The following is an 18101-nucleotide window of genomic DNA, read 5'->3' on the forward strand; positions in this document are numbered from 1 at the left end:
GGCGGAGTACTGGTCAAAAAGTGCTTGATCAGATATGCAGCAGAGCTCGCATTTTAAATGGAAATAAATCGCGATTTTCATTTAATTTAATCGTGGCAGCCAAAATTGCGATTTTCGATTAAATTTGATTAATTGTGCAGCCCTACTGTCTAGCTTTAAAAGAATAGTTCCAAAACTGCCTGCTGCTGCTGGTCAGAAGCAAAACTGCAATACTAGATCTTACCTATAGCAGAATCTCTATCACTTCAGGCACTCTTTATGTTCTCTGTCTCTTTCAGGCTGAGATGGAGAAGTTGGCCTCCGTCGGCACCATCAGCGGCCGAACCATGTTCTGCCTCCTGGATGCTCCAGCCAACGCCATCAGTGTGTGTCGGGATGCCACGCAGGTTTTTCTCCACTTTTTTTTTTTTTCCTGTATTTTTACAAGCACAACTGTTTCACCTGCCACAATGCTTAGAGACACAAAATACTCGTTGTTTTTATACATAAAGGATGCTTTTTCGACGGAATAAAAACACGTATTCAATTCCCGTCTAGCGGGTTTCGTTCATTTGTTTCGATAGCATGCAACATTGTTTGCATATCGCTTTTCCTACATGTATTATGCCACTCTAGCCAATGGCGAATGAGCGTACAATATGGTTTATGATCTTGCACGTTGTCAAGACAACATGACATCAAACATCAGAGCTGATGCGAATATCCAATGACCAAACTTTTCTGCTGCGCACGCGCACAAGTACTGTTTTGTTCTCTGTGAAAGAGAAAGACTAGGCTAATCCAGTGCTCGGATTCGCTGTGCTGAAACTAAAGACCCGTTGAACACCAGAAAAGCTACCAAAGCTTCATTAGATATTCCTCGTTAGATATGCACTTATACTTAAATATAAGTGACAAATACTGTAGCGAGCGTGTAGCGTGGAAGAAGAGTCTGGAGACAGGAATCTTAGTTTCTCAGTCGTTCGTCTGTGCTGCTTGTTCTCAATAGAGAGCACTGGCTTGACTGCTTTATTAGCATTCGCTCACACTACTGATGAACGCAACACCGGCTGGAAGGTGACTTCGCTGCTGCACCGACTCGTGGTTAAGCTCGCATTGGCCTTCGAGAAGGCCTAGCATGATCAATTTTTGTTCCCTCTCACTATAAATCAAAATCTGATTTATTAATTAATTCATCTGTCATTTCCTACATAAACATACAACCCCGATTCCAAAAAAGTTGGGACAAAGTACAAATTGTAAATAAAAACGGAATGCAATGATGTGGAAGTTTCAAAATTCCATATTTTATTCAGAATAGAACATAGATGACATATCAAATGTTTAAACTGAGAAAATGGATCATTTAAAGAGAAAAATTAGGTGATTTTAAATTTCATGACAACAACACATCTCAAAAAAGTTGGGACAAGGCCATGTTTACCACTGTGAGACATCCCCTTTTCTCTTTACAACAGTCTGTAAACGTCTGGGGACTGAGGAGACAAGTTGCTCAAGTTTAGGGATAGGAATGTTAACCCATTCTTATCTAATGTAGGATTCTAGTTGCTCAACTGTCTTAGGTCTTTTTTGTCGTATCTTCCGTTTTATGATGCGCCAAATGTTTTCTATGGGTGAAAGATCTGGACTGCAGGCTGGCCAGTTCAGTACCCGGACCCTTCTTCTACGCAGCCATGATGCTGTAATTGATGCAGTATGTGGTTTGGCATTGTCATGTTGGAAAACGCAAGGTCTTCCCTGAAAGAGACGTCGTCTGGACGGGAGCATATGTTGCTCTAGAACCTGGATATACCTTTCAGCATTGATGGTGTCTTTCCAGATGTGTAAGCTGCCCATGCCACACGCACTAATGCAACCCCATACCATCAGAGATGCAGGCTTCTGAACTGAGCGCCGATAACAACTCGGGTCGTCCTTCTCCTCTTTAGTCCGAATGACACGGCGTCCCTGATTTCCATAAAGAACTTCACATTTTGATTCGTCTGACCACAGAACAGTTTTCCACTTTGCCACAGTCCATTTTAAATGAGCCTTGGCCCAGAGAAGACGTCTGCGCTTCTGGATCATGTTTAGATGCGGCTTCTTCTTTGAACTATAGAGTTTTAGCTGGCAACGGCGGATGGCACGGTGAATTGTGTTCACAGATAATGTTCTCTGGAAATATTCCTGAGCCCATTTTGTGATTTCCAATACAGAAGCATGCCTGTATGTGATGCAGTGCCGTCTAAGGGCCCGAAGATCACGGGCACCCAGTATGGTTTTCCGGCCTTGACCCTTACGCACAGAGATTCTTCCAGATTCTCTGAATCTTTTGATGATATTATGCACTGTAGATGATGATATGTTCAAACTCTTTGCGATTTTACACTGTCGAACTCCTTTCTGATATTGCTCCACTATTTGTCGGCGCAGAATTAGGGGGATTGGTGATCCTCTTCCCATCTTTACTTCTGAGAGCCGCTGCCACTCCAAGATGCTCTTTTTATACCCAGTCATGTTAATGACCTATTGCCAATTGACCTAATGAGTTGCAGTTTGGTCCTCCAGCTGTTCCTTTTTTGTACCTTTAACTTTTCCAGCCTCTTATTGCCCGTGTCCCAACTTTTTTGAGATGTGTTGCTGTCATGAAATTTCAAATGAGCCAATATTTGGCATGAAATTTCAAAATGTCTCACTTTTGACATTTGATATGTTGTCTATGTTCTATTGTGAATACAACATCAATTTTTGAGATTTGTAAATTATTGCATTCCGTTTTTATTTACAATTTGTACTTCTACTACTTTACAATATGGCCTTCTGTCCTGGCAATGAAGTCCTAACCAGTGAGTGAGCAGCTCTAAACTCTGCTCAGCCGAGAGACAACAAACAAAAACGATCTCATCGGGTAACTCGATTTTAATGTTTTCAGGACAGTAACCCTTTCATTTCTGAAGCAAATTTGATCGAAAATTATGCCGAATTAGAAGAGAATGATTATAATGAAAGAACTTAAATATAACATTTGAAACGCTGATATGTTCGGGCTGTCTCTGAAGGCCGAGAAGGCCCTGACGGTTCCCCTCTGTTTGCAAGAGAAAAACATACCAACGGACAGAGAAAAACTGGAAAAGAGTGCGTATGTATTATAATAATAGGTGTATTATTTATTATATTGCTATAATATTGGCTTTTTTATATCCGGGTATATCAGATATATTCCATTCAGCTACTCGTCTTCGACTCATTCAGTATCCTGCTAGCTGAATGGAATATATCTGATATACCACTCAACGCCAGCCAATCTTATTTAAATATTTACTACTTTGCTGAGTCATATCCACGCCTCTAGCACTGGGACTGACGGGCACGGAGGCCCCGCCTCCAATATGGTTGATTTCCCTTGAGCTTACATTAACCCATAAACTCATTTGATGAAATTTCTAAATAATAAATATTTCCGATCACTCGAGAGACTCTGGGATCCGTTCAGCAACCACAGCTAAAACGTTTGCCTGAAAAAAAAAAAATCCGTAAAGCAGAATAAGCGACGTACAGGCCGTAGCAGAGCGCTGAGCCGTGCTCTCCTTCTTCCAGGTGGTGGTGGCCGGGCGCAACATCTTCAAGATCTTTGCGCTTGAAGAGGAAGGCTTCGCGGAGCGCCTGAACCTGCGCGTGGGCCGCAAGCCGTCGCTGAACTTCAGCTGCGCCGACGTCATGTGGCACCAAGCTGACGACAGCCTCCTGGCTACAGCGGCTACCAACGGCGCAGTGGTGACCTGGAACCTGTCGCGGCCGTGCCGTAACAAGCAGGAGCACCTTTTCGCCGAGCACAAACGCACCGTCAACAAGGTGTGCTTCCACCCCAGCGAGGCGCACATGCTGCTCTCCGGCTCCCAGGACGGCTTCATGAAGTACTTTGACCTGCGCAAGAAGGAGAGCGTCAGCACCTTCTCCGGTATGCAAAGATAGAAGGATGGGGAGCTAAATACGAAAGTTTATTTTCATATGGACAAAAATCAGAATGATGAAAAAACAAAATGCCTCTCCATGTCTGAATGTGACGAGTATGATAACTTTAGTGTATGACGAATTTCTGCTGCACCTCTGTATGTGTGTGTGGGTGTCCAGGTCAGTCAGAGAGCGTTCGAGATGTGCAGTTCAGCACGAAGGACTTTTTCACGTTTGCAGCGTCGTTTGAGAACGGGAACGTGCAGCTGTGGGACATCCGCAGACCTGACCGTTATGAGAGGATGTTCACGGCCCACACCGGCCCGGTGTTCTGCTGCGACTGGCACCCCGAGGACAGGTAGGTCCAATGACGGGAAGTTTGATAACAAAAATCCTTGGCTGTAATTAGCAGACCTGTTTACTCCTACGATTTGTCCGTAGTTCCTACGATTTTTCAAAACAAAATACGGACTACGAATTCTTGTCCAAAAACTACGATTTATGTCTGAAATGCTGCCAAATGTTTCATCAGGCTTTCGTCTAAACGGGGGAACAGGGGCGCTGCGCCCTCTTAGGCCCAATCCCAATTCTAATTTCTACCCCTACCCCTTCCCCTCCCCCTTCCCCTTGAAACTGAGCTACAAGGGATAGGGCTTGAAATTCAACCCCTGCGTATTGGGATAGCCCTTCAACGATCGCATACGTCATCGCGTACCTCCGTCAGCGTTTACGTTAGCAAAACGCGACCAAATGCGTCATTGGCTGCGACCAGCCGCTACAGTCAGAGCCAGAACCAGAAATCTCTGCTGGCAGGGTGTGATTTGTTAACTAACACCACTGAATGGGATATCTTTGGCGCTTCGTGCACCACATCCGACAGAATGAGGTGTCAGAACACTCATGTAAACAATAAAAGCGAGAATAACATAACAAAACGTACGCAGTCAAGCAACCGAAAACAATACTCACTCCCAAAGCTTTTTAGCAGCAGCTTGGATTTCAGAAATCGCTGCTCATTCTCAGCTCGAAAGCGAATCAAGCGGCGTGTTTCCTCTGGATAACAACTTAAAACACGTAAATAATGGAGAAAATACATTTATGACAATCTTTCGCCGCGGGAACCGCCATCTTTCTGAAATCCGCATGAAATCTCGCTGAAATCCGCATGGCATTGTGGGAAATCACTCAAACCCCTTCGTTCGGAGTCAGCTCCAGGAAAATCTCCGTTTGGAGGGGTACAGAAGCCCTACCCCTTCCCCTACCCCTCCGCGTTAACTGGGATTGGGATACCCCTACCCCTTCACGTGAACGCGCAAAATGGAGGGGAAGGGCCAAGGGGTTGGTCCAAGGGGTGAAATGGGATTCGGCCTTACTCTCGGCGTGCGCCCCCTTCCCGACTCCGTGAAAACATCCCAGCAACACTACGTGACAATGTGTCTGATCATCAAATACGTTATAATTGCTCCAAAAATATTCCAATCATAGCAGATACACCGCCAGACGGTGCAAAGACAATCCGAATTGGCGTTTTCCAGACTGAGGCGCCATGTTGTTTAGTTGTTTACTTGTCGCGGCTGCTCTCGCGAGATTTGACATGGGTTACGTACAAGGTCAGCTGACTTGTAGAGCGAGATTTCTCGAGACTGAATGACCTTTCACCCACCGGCACGGGAGCTTTTGACAGAAGTAGTTGGCGAGTTGTTTTTGTTGACACTTGGACATTTAAAGATGTCATCCCGCGGCACGAAGCGGAAGAAAGCCAAAGACTGTCCGGGGCAGAAGAAGATTACTTCTTTCTTTTTCAATGTTGACAGACAATTTGTTACAATTTCCCTCTCAGATAGCCTCAGAATGTCCCATTGGAGCATTTTTCAAAGGCTTTGCACGGCGGGGGAGGGGGGACAACCGGCACCCCCCGCTTCGCTCCCTCGCCATGGTGAGCGCCCTCATACTAAATTTTTCTAGAAAAAACCCTGTTCATGACTTACTTTATAATCATATTTATTGTGGGAATCGAACATCGATCGTATAGTCATGGGCGCGGCCATGTTTAATCACGTTTAAGCCACGTTTACCGTACGTTGCATTGTGGGAAGGTTCCATTGTTTCAACTTTGGTTTCTGAGCACACAATCATGGCGGCCGCGAAGCGAAAGGCCGATGGCGTTATTGATAGTCCTGCAAAGAAACACCAGAAGTCGTCGCAAAAATATAAAGACTCCTATCACGATCTGTGGCCATGCCTTACATCATCTAAGAAAGGGAACATGTACGTCCATTGCAACGTTTGTAATGTAGATTTTTCTTGTGCGCACGCGGGTCAGAATGACTGCAAGAGACACGTCGGTACAAAGCAACATACAGAGTAGGGCTGGGTATCACCAGATACCTCACGATACGATACTATGGCGATATTTTGCCCACGATAACGATAATATCATGGTACAGCGATTCTGCGATAATCGATATATTGCAAGAAATTTCAACCACATCACGATATCTGTGTCACTGAAGAAAATCAGAATTTATTGACCACTGTAAAATTACATTTCACATACATAACTACACACTCTTGCCAGACATATATTTGTCTCTATTCCACTGCTGGCAAAACCAAGAGTTGCTTCACTACAACATACAGAAAATTCCCATTTCTGTGCTAGTGTTATCAACTTTTCTGTAAGCATGGACACATCAGTGCTGCTTAACAAGCAGAATCAAATTGTTTTATGAAAACTTAAAACTTGCACTGCAGACTGCACAGACATTTCAGTGCTAACACTAATATCAATTTGTTCTTTGTAAACTTGAGAACATTTACCTGAGAACATTTAACTTGTGCTTATTTTGCAGGAACAACACACTGTCTGAAACACATTGAAAAGTGCAGTGTGCATCTTAGTCTCCTACTGCGCATGCGCGAAGCCTACTGCGCATGCGCAGAACACATGGATTAGCAAGTTCTCATACAGACCAGTTTATTATTCAAATCAAGTCATTACAAATTATTTGACTCGGCCGAAGACTCGACCAATACGCACAAAACATACAAATCGGCAAATGCGTGAAATACTCACCGATTTTCTATCAGCCCAGCTGATCGGTAGGACAAAACTACTGTTGAATTTTCCTACCCTCCTGGATTTCGCGCATGCGCAGTAGGCTTGGTAGGACAAATCCAAGAGGTAGGAGAACTTTACAGAACACCGGCTCACTGTTTTTTTTCTCCTTTCCTTTGGAATCCAAAGTGCCTCCAAACATCTGCCTTAAAGTTCGGCGGCATCTCTAGGTTTACGTTAACAGCCATGCTTGCTTGTTTTTTTTCCTCACTGCAACCGGCGGGGAAAAAAGAGAAGACAAAGAGTGCCTTGCAGTGAGGGAGCGGCACAGCGACACCTCGCGGAGCGGAGGTGCGGAAGTCGTACTGGATTTACATCCCGTCTGAAACATGATTTATTATTTGAAAAAAATATCGATATTCAAATTGAGTATCGATATTGAATCGGAAGACAAAGTATCGCGATATATCGCCGTATCGATATTTTTGCACACCCCTAATACAGAGATACTGAAATAATGAAATGTATGAGGAGTCAACAAGTAGACCTTAGAGTCATGTTTATACCCAGTCATGTTAATGACCTATTGCCAATTGACCTAATGAGTTGCAATTTGGTCCTCCAGCTGTTCCTTTTTTGTACCTTTAACTTTTCCAGCCTCTTATTGCCCCTGTCCCAACTTTTTTGAGATGTGTTGCTGTCATGAAATTTCAAATGAGCCAATATTTGGCATGAAATTTCAAAATGTCTCACTTTCGACATTTGATATGTTGTCTATGTTCTATTGTGAATACAATATCAGTTTTTGAGATTTGTAAATTAATGCATTCCGTTTTTATTTACAATTTGTACTTTGTCCCAACTTTTTTGGAATCGGGGTTGTACACTATCATGGCCTTCTGTCCCGGCAATGAAGTCCTAACCAGTGAGTGAGCAGCTCTAAACTCTGCTCAGCCGAGAGACAACAAACAAAAACGATCTCATCGGGTAACTCGATTTTAATGTTTTCAGGACAGTAACCCTTTCATTTCTGAAGCAAATTTGATCGAAAATTATGCCGAATTAGAAGAGAATGATTATAATGAAAGAACTTAAATATAACATTTGAAACGCTGATATGTTCGGGCCGTCTCTGAAGGCCGAGAAGGCCCTGACGGTTCCCCTCTGTTTGCAAGAGAAAAACATACCAACGGACAGAGAAAAACTGGAAAAGAGTGCGTATGTATTATAATAATAGGTGTATTATTTATTATATTGCTATAATATTGGCTTTTTTATATCCGGGTATATCAGATATATTCCATTCAGCTACTCGTCTTCGACTCATTCAGTATCCTGCTAGCTGAATGGAATATATCTGATATACCACTCAACGCCAGCCAATCTTATTTAAATATTTACTACTTTGCTGAGTCATATCCACGCCTCCAGCACTGGGACTGACGGGCACGGAGGCCCCGCCTCCAATATGGTTGATTTCCCTTGAGCTTACATTAACCCATAAACTCATTTGATGAAATTTCTAAATAATAAATATTTCCGATCACTCGAGAGACTCTGGGATCCGTTCAGCAACCACAGCTAAAACGTTTGCCTGAAAAAAAAAAAATCCGTAAAGCAGAATCTTACATGGGTTTGCTTTTTGGTTCTCACAGGTGCTTAACTTGACAGAAAAAATAAGACCAGTGCTAGATTTTAATTTTTAAAATTTTGTTCATGTAATCTATCACTTACTTTCAACTTGAATGAGTACTATTATCTAATAGGCTGCTTTCTACTTTTTGTCTTTGATACAATACATAGATTGGACCCCAGTAAAATTCCGACTGACAGCTTACCAAAACTACTGACAAGATAGTGCAAGACTACTGACAGGGCAAATTTGGGGTAAACAGGTCTGAATTAGTATTTTCAGTCATATTAACACATCACGTTTTTAGTAGTAATTTTGAAAAGCTACATGATTTCAGGGTTGAAAAATCAGCGCGGAGGACTGAGGAATTAATTGACTTGTGATTTAAAATTAGCATTAAATTCATTCAGATCCCTCGCCGATCGTTCGTTGTTCCTAATCCGAGCGCTACGCGGCGCTTGTGCAGAATTATGTTGGAGCAGCACACGATGGGAGTCTTTTGACTATTTACAAGGAAGAAAAGGAGAGAGTCGTGCGAATAAACAGCCCGCTGCGCGCCTTTTGTTTTCCCTTATTAAATCCTGCTGCATCCCTTCATCCCAGCGCCCCGGCGGCATCCCTTTGTACTCTAGACCCTTTTCACTCACGTGACCTTCATAAACGCAACTGCCATTTTGGACATGAAGAAATAACGGTTTATGGCACAGACCCTTTCAGTTCTCGTTCATCTAGCTGCTACAATGACTGCTTAGACTGCAACAATAATACCTAACACGCATTTAAGTATCCGTCGTAAAGACGTGAAACTCGTCGAGTGACGAGTGTGTTCATTGATAAGCTAACACAATCTAAAAGTAGACATACCATCACACTGCCCTGGCGCTGTGTACAGTTTACCTTCTATGGTTTGTGCACTCGCTATTTGCCATTACTTTCTCCAACCCAGTGTTCGAACTATGCCGATATTTTCGGGGGGGTCCCTTTTTTTCCCTTGGTGGGGGGTGCTTGCGCTTGTCTCAGAGCGCGGATCTCCAAACACATGAGAAGCCTATCTTACGCACATATCACGCGGACTCCACACACGCATCGCGTCTGAAGTCATAACTCATCAGGGGAAATCGTGTCCGCATTGGCATGTTCAAAAAACAACCTCGTGTCAACAATGATACCACACGCAAGAAAAAAAAAAACAGTCAGGCTACTCAACACATCTGATCCACTGCAGCACCAAAGCATCACTGGAAATCATGTCAACAACCAATCTTCCATTTCAACACGCGTCAACAAACAAATGGCACCACAAACGTGAACGAATCGGTCAGGCTACCGATTCCAAACCCACAGCAGACGAATAATTAAATGCATCTTACCTTAAAGCAGAATCGACCACAAAGGAAGTCTGTTGGCACACTTCCTTTCTACTAGTTTGTGTCCCCAACCTGGCAGCAGCAGTCGTTGTCATATCGGTTTATTTTATCTTTGATGTAAACACAACACTTCGGATATGCAAATGCTTCCCGTTACACACGATTGCTATGTCAATAAACATCATTTTGCCAATACTTTAGAGACCATCCATCTTCTCTGTCAGTCAGCATCTGTCGGGATCCGATAAAATGATAAATCTTGCCTCGTGTGTTGATGGTTACTACATCCAGGTGCACAACAATATAATGGCATGATGGAAGTCTTGCTGAAAGTAAAAACTTTCTTTGACGGCTATATTCCTTTCGATGCTGCGCCGTCGTTCCTCGTTGTTGGCTGTGGTAGACTACTGGTAGTTCATGTCCAAAATGGCAGCCGCATTTGTCGTGACGTCACGTGGGATGGGTCAATAGGTTGGTAGCACCCATTCGCGCCAAAACCGATGCAAATTAGCCTGGCCCCGACGTCACCGATTGCCTCCGCTTTCCGGGATTTTCCTGATTTGGTTTACGCAGAACTGCGTAGTAGACAAGCTGATTTATGAATATGAATATTCTCTGGACTAATTAACCCGTTGCTGTGGCAATTCTCTAGACATGTCTGGTTTCCTTGGGTACTCGTGCCAAAGCGGGGACCCTGTGACAGCAAGGCTACGACAGTGTCGCTACATTTGGATCTGACTGATAACTCGTGTCCTATCCGGATGGCTAGATAGCGTTCACGAGGCGTACAAGCATTTTTGGGCGCCCGAAAACTCAATGCTGCTCGAGATCGACATGAATTCGCTCACTGCCTTGACCACTCACTGAAAATCAGTATGAAGATGAGTTTCAGACAAATATCCATTGCAAACTTTTTGGGCTCGACAAAGGCACCCAAGTTGCTTGATGATCATGAGGTAAGTTTTCAGAATAAATTTTTTTTTTAAACATCTCAAGTCATGGGCGGCACGGTGGTGTAGTGGTTAGCGCTGTCGCCTCACAGCAAGAAGGTCCGGGTTCGAGCCCCGTGGCCGGCGAGGGCCTTTCTGTGTGGAGTTTGCATGTTCTCCCCGTGTCCGCGTGGGTTTCCTCCGGGTGCTCCGGTTTCCCCCACAGTCCAAAGACATGCAGGTTAGGTTAACTGGTGACTCTAAATTGACCGTAGGTGTGAATGTGAGTGTGAATGGTTGTCTATGTGTCAGCCCTGTGATGACCTGGCGACTTGTCCAGGGTGTACCCCGCCTTTCGCCTGTAGTCAGCTGGGATAGGCTCCAGCTCGCCTGCGACCCTGTAGAACAGGATAAAGCGGCTAGAGATAATGAGATGAGATCCCAAGTCAAATGACTGTTTACTGGCACTGAAGACAAAAGGGAAGACAGTGATTCGTGCTCTTGCTTTATACGACGTAGCTGAGCAGGTATAGAAATCTATTACAGCGCTCGGCGTAAGTTAGTCCGAAAGTAACATTTTAAACAATTTCCAAAATGTTAACAAGACAAAGTTTAATATAACATCTGTTTAACTTATAACGTGAAAGTAAGGTTAATAATAATTAGGGTGGTGCAAAAATGAGTGCGCCCCACAACAAAAACTACTCCATCTAGTGCTTTGTATGGCCTCCATGATTTTTAATGACAGCACCAAGTCTTCTAAGCATGGAACGAACAAGTTGGCGACATTTTGCAACATCAATCTTTTTCCATTCTTCAACAACGACCTCTTTTAGTGACTGGATGGAGAGTGATGCTCAACTCGTCTCTTCAGAATTCCCCAAAGAAAATAATTTCTTTCCACCACAAAGGTGAAGGCTACAAGAAGATCAGCAAAGCTTTACTTATCAGTCAGAATACTGTCGCAAACGTGGTACAAAAATTTCAGAAAGATGGAACTGCAACCATCTCACAGGGTCGTCCACGGAAGTTAACACCTCGACAGGAGCGTCTTCTGATGAGAAGGGTTGAAGAAAATCGGCATGCGAGTTCACTGCAGTTATCTAAAGAAGTAGAAAGCCAAACTGGGGTGACTATTTCCCGGCGTACGCTGCAGAGGAATGGCATGCATGGATGCCGTCCACGCAAGAAGCCTCTCCTAAAGCCCAGGCACAAAAAAGCCCGCCTAGAGTTTGCCAGGGCCCATGCTGACAAAGATAAAGACTACTGGGACTCTATACTCTGGAGTAATGAGACCAAGATGAATATTTTTGGAACTGTATAGCATCGCAAAGCTGAGGAATACAAAGAAAAATGCATGGAGCCTACAGTGAAACATGGTGGTGGCAGTGTCCTTGTGCTGCTGGTGTCGGGAAGCTGCATTTCACTGACGGCATCACGAATTCGCAGATGTATTGCTCTATACTGAAAGAGAAGATGCTACCATCACTCCGTGCCCTTGGTCGTCGTGCACTTTTCCAACATGACTAAGCACACATCTAAGGCCACTGTTGGATTTGTGAAGAACAGGGTGAAAGTGATTCAGTGGCTCCTGATCTGAACCCAATCGAACACCTATGGGGAATTCTGAAGAGACGAGTTGAGCATCGCTCTCCAACAACGACCTCTTTTAGTGACTGGATGAAGAATGAAAAAAGATTGATGTTGCAAAATGTCGCCAATGTGTTCGTTCCATGCCTAGAAGACTTGGTGCCGTCATTAAAAATCATGGAGGCCAGACAAAGCACTAGATGGAGTAGTTTTTGTTGTGGGGCGCACTCATTTTTGCACCACCCTAATTATTATTAACCTTACTTTCCCGTTATAAGTTAAACAGATGTTATATTAAATTTTGTCTTGTCAACATTTTGGAAATTGTTGGTGTTCGTTGAGATATTGTTTAAAATTTTACTTTTCAAAGGGGGTGCACTCATTTACGCTCAGCACTGTAGATTTTCTCGGGTTTTGTTTTTGTGTAGGGAGGGGAGCGGATCCATGAGAAAACTTAACACTACGTTCAGACTGCAACCTGAAACGACCCGTATCCGATTTGTTGTGAAATCCAATTTTTTTGTTAGGCCGTTCACATTACCAATTATATGAGACTTGTATGCGATCTCCAGTATGAACGGAAAACGACCCAAAAGTGTCCCGCATGCGCAAATTGACACGTAATAAGCACATCGTGTGCTGTGTGTGTGAGTGAGTGAGTGAGTGTGTCTGTGTGAGAGGGTGTGTGTGTGTGTGTGTGTGTGAATGAGAGAGGGTGTCTGTGTGAGAGAGAGGGTGTGTGTGAGAGTGGGGCCGTGGCAGCAACCTCCGTTGAAAGATTGATTGATTGAAGTGCGCATGCTCTCTACATAAACACTGTCTAGTGCAGACATCCCAAGTCTCCAGGAAGTTCCGGGAGTCTCCCGCATATTGATAGCGGCTCCCTGATGCCCGCAAATTGGAGAATATCTCCCGGAATCTAGATCAAGTGAGCAAGCGCATGCACGCGAAACATTAATGTCTGCATCGCACATATGACGGAGTGCGCGAGAGACTGTGTGTGCGCCTGTTCGTGTAGCGCATTATGCCATTGTTGTTTTCCACCAAAGAGGCGGGATTAGCCAACGCAGAATAGTGACGTTTGTCTCTTGTTGATGACGTGTAGGTCGCATGAATGCGACCTGTCCGGTCAGACTGCAGTCGCATGTGAAAATAACGGATATGCATCGGAATTAGGACCACATATCCAAGCGGCCTGGGTCGCATGTGAAAAAATCGGATCTGTGTCGTTCAGATTGTCAATAACAAATCGGATACTGGTCGCATATGGGCAAAAAAATCGGATATGGGTCGTTTCAGGGTGCAGTCTGAACGTAGTCTAAGGGAATGTTGTTTTTCCAGTTTACCGATACAGCCCCATATGTCATTCATACCAGTAGCGGCTAGCTTTTGTAAAAGTGAGGGAGGAAGGAATGCTTGGTTGAAGGTCACGGGCCCCAATGCGACCGCACCTGCTGGACCGGCTATAGTTACACGCACGGGTTGAGTTGAAAAACCTATCATTTTAACGGGGTGTGTACACTTTTTATAGCTGCTGTACACATTACTTTCAGGTGTTCAACACATCTTTCTCTTTCAAAATTCTCTCAAAATCTTCCGTATTTAACGAAGCAAACCTGGCGGCCATGTTTGTAGCTCAGCCCATGGAAGGGTTTTGCAAGCAAAACATTCACCACGTCCTCTGTTTCCATTACTTTATTCGTAGAATATCTATAACATAGTCAATCCACTTCCACCTCGCCGTTCTCACTCTGACTGCCGAAGTGCCCGAGTCACCGGATCTAGAAGTTAAGTTTGATAAGATAACCCCTCCCCCCAGGCAGCTAAGGCCTCTACTTATTGGTTCATTGCGCAACTAGGGCTGCAGCCTATTGGTTGATATTTTGTAGCACTTGTCAGATCTCTTAGCTAGTCCCACCCTCTTAGAGGAGGATTTTCCTCCTCTCTCTCATTGAAGTCTATGTTAACCACGAGCCGCCAGTGCCGGAGACTGTTTGAATCGGAGTGAATGGGAGCCGAAGGGAGGAAGATCCTCCGTGCAGTAATTTCTAATAGCGAGTGATAGGGGGTACTAATGTAATTTCACCCAGAGAAACGAATATAACGTACATGTCGTATTTGGCAGTAAAATAGTAATATTCAAGGACAGCAATTCATTAAATTGGTCAAGACAATTTCAACTTTTTATTCTTAGAATTTTTAAGGAGGATCTTCCTCCCTCTCCTCACTGGAGAAGCCACCTGTGATTCATACACGCTTCACTACACCACTATCACACTGTTTTTTGATTTGATTTGAAAAATATGCAACAAACAGAAGAAGAAAAATTAATTCGCACCCGATCTGGGGTCACGACCGGTCATTACCAGTCAGTTTGATTTCCCGGGAGCTGACAGCGGTCCTTGAAGGATCGGGAATATTACTTTCACGGGTTTATTCCTCGGTAAAGACAGGATGGCCGAGAGATGGGATCGTTTTTTTTAGGTATCATTACGTGTTTATTCAAATTTCCCAAGGCTGTTTGACGTAATAATTGAAATATTTGTCATGATACGAGTTGACCGCAACCCACGGTAAGAGGGTGTTATCCTCTCAACGGTACTAAGTAGACGTAATTACGTTATCGTATCATTGGTTCTGTTTCATATCGGGAAAAAATACATGGGTGAAATGTAGGGCTGTAACGATACACCCAACTCACGATTCGATTCGTATCACGATTTTTGACCCACGATTCGATACGCCCACGATTTTTTTTGAATGTTTTTTTAAAGTAGTAAATTTGACTTAACATTTATTTACTTACATTAACTATTTAATAACAAATAATTCAGACCACTGCAGAGAATGAGTAATATGTATGCAAAAATGAACAAATGTATATCCAAAGATTGTTTTATTTCTCAAAATAATACTGTTGAGCCGGAAGCTCTGTTTTTTTCGGTTCTGAAAAAGTCATTTTTCCAAATCGTGTAAATCCGTTAAGATTTTTTTTGGGGGGGGGGGGGGGGGGGGCTCTCTCACTGTCTCACTCTCATAGGGCCAATGATTTTCTGTGATCGCGGAAAACAGATGGAAATTACGGAATTTTTATGGTGAAACATTGCTCGCGTGTCAAAATGTAACTGCCGCAGAAGGCTTCCGCCCAAGCAGACATGCCTTCAGTGTTGCCAGATATTGCTAACGTTTTCCACCCCAAAATATGTTCAAAACCAGCCAAAAAGCACCTAAACCCGCCCAATCTGGCAACACTGCATGCCTTTCCAGTCAAGTGATTGTGATTGGCTTGTGGCACACCTAGCCAGCCAATGAGCTGCTTGTTTACAGATTCGCTCCCCGCGTCGCAACCAGAATGGCGACCGCTTAAAAGAAATGAATGCTCTGCCAGTGGCGAGTGTGGACGTTGCGTGACTCGCAGAAGATTGTCGCAGGTCGGCGAAAAAACGACTTACTAATAGATATAAAAAAATAAAAGTAATTTAAGTAAGTTTAAAATGTAATTTAAATAAAAAGTAAAGTATTCATAAATTGAAGTTTGGAAGCGCCTCTGTTTTTGGGCTGAGGAGAAGTTTGAGAGGGTGTACCGCGATTCTGCCTTCTTGTATCACGATACGGATCGTGGCTCTGCGTATCGCGATTTCGATTGTGTGAGTGAAATGTAATCTAATAGAGACGTTAAACTTAGCTTTACTCCACCAAAATTTGCCTCTCCAAATGCGGGAAATGGCGTTTTAGAGGGTTAAAAATTCCAAAATTTTCTGGAGGGGCATGTCCCCGGACCCCCCTAGATTTGGCGCGCTTTTGGCGCATGACACGTCAAAACCCCCTCCCCTCCAAAACTGCCTGCCGCCGCCTCTGTTGTACCTCTTTAGTTTTTCATCGAGCGACATAAAAACAGTCAAGCTCGGGATGCGATCTTCTCCATAATGTGCAAACTGCTGCTTGCCATGAACGCCCTGCTGATCATTGTCATCTGACCCACATATACACTTCTGATCAGGTGGAAATTTGGAATTGACGTCACGTTTAACTGTAATCAGATGATGGTTAAGGATATTGCTCGACTCCTTCCTGAGTAAATCCGTATTAATAATGTTTATTAAAGCTGTAATTTCTCATTTTAAAAAAAAACTCTTTCTCACTCTCCAGAGGATGGCTGGCAACGGGTGGGCGTGACAAGATGGTGAAAGTGTGGGATATGACGACCAACCGCGCCAAAGAGATCTACTGCGTCCAGACTATCGCCTCGGTGGCGCGGGTCAAGTGGCGGCCAGAGCGTCGCTGGCACCTGGCTACGTGCTCCATGATGGTGGACCACAACATTTACGTGTGGGACGTACGTCGACCCTACATCCCGTTCGCCACCTTCGAGGAGCACAAGGACGTTGCCACAGGCATCGTGTGGCGCAACCAGCACGACCCCGACGTGCTGCTGTCCGGCTCCAAAGACAGCACGCTGTACCAGCACATGTTTAACGACGCTAGTCGCCCAGAGGTGCGCGCCAATCCAGAGGGCCTAAGCTTTAGTCTGTTCGGAGACCTAGCCTTCGCCGCCAAAGAGAGCCTGATGGCGGCCGAGGCTGGGCGCAAGCCGTGCCCAGGCGGAGACCGTCGCCTCCCGATCTTCTTCTTCAAGAAGCATGATGTCATGGAGCGCTTTGCACAGGTCTCCAGTATGCTCAGCGTTTTCGAGTGCGATCCGGACAACGGCACCAGGATGGACTGGTTCATCTCAACGGCGCGCAGGTACCAGCTGAGCGGGAGACCCTTCGCCGAGCTCTGCGACCACAACGCCAAGGTTGCCAAGGAGCTCAACAGGCCGCAGGTGTGTCAGCTTGTGTGTCGTCCCCAGAGGTGGACAGTAACGAAGTACATTTACTTGAGTACTGGACTTAAGTCCACTTTTTGAGTAGCTGTACTTTACATGAGTATTTTTTTTTTTTTGCAAACTTATGACTTCACTACATTTGAAAGGCTAATATCGTACTTTTCACTCCACTACATTTCTGTCAAGGTCCGCGTGACTGTGAAGCGGCTTTGAAAGCGGATGTTTTTTCTTTTCTCTTCGAAAGCGTGATTGTTTTTTTTTCCCCAGGTGACGCTGAGACAGCCGATCAGTAATCACTAGGGTCACGTCACGTCCATAGACTGTATAGACCCCTTCGCATGTTTGTAAACAAACCGACCGTTGCCAGGATGCGCGCGCAGCCTGGACCCAGAAACAATGGCGCTGCCCATAGACCGGCATTATGAGCTGTCGGATTATGCCAAACAATTGTCGTTACAAGATCGAGAACGCTACATAAATAAGTTAACTCTAACAAGTGGACATCGCCTACCGGATCCGTATTTAATTAAAGGGGAACAGAGGGCAATATATAGAGTAAATATTAGGGCTGTAACGATACACAAATCGAAATCGCGATACGCAGAGCCACGATCCGTATCGCGATACAAGAAGGCAGAATCGCGGTACACCCTTTCAAACTTCTCCTCAGCCCAAAAACAGAGGCGCTTCCAAACTTCAATTTATGAATACTTTACTTTTTATTTAAATTACATTTTAAACTTACTTAAATTACTTTTTTTTTTTT

General features: G+C 44.3%; 1 protein-coding gene across 4 annotated transcripts in view; it reads left to right on the plus strand.

Moving 5' to 3' along the window:
• The window catches only part of wdr24 (WD repeat domain 24), a 47949-nt gene that overhangs the window by 9368 nt on the left and 20480 nt on the right, over positions 1-18101 (plus strand). For all 4 annotated transcript variants that reach the window (XM_060921153.1, XM_060921156.1, XM_060921154.1 and 1 more), the window contains 4 exons: positions 279-386; positions 3577-3937; positions 4111-4288; positions 16657-17332. In XM_060921153.1, coding sequence (XP_060777136.1) covers positions 285-386; positions 3577-3937; positions 4111-4288; positions 16657-17332 — 1317 coding nt within the window. In that variant the 5' untranslated portion in view covers positions 279-284. The remainder of the gene's footprint in view (positions 1-278; positions 387-3576; positions 3938-4110; positions 4289-16656; positions 17333-18101) is intronic.

Source organism: Neoarius graeffei, chromosome 5 (genome assembly GCF_027579695.1).
Source record: "Neoarius graeffei isolate fNeoGra1 chromosome 5, fNeoGra1.pri, whole genome shotgun sequence".
NCBI lineage: Eukaryota > Metazoa > Chordata > Actinopteri > Siluriformes > Ariidae > Neoarius > Neoarius graeffei.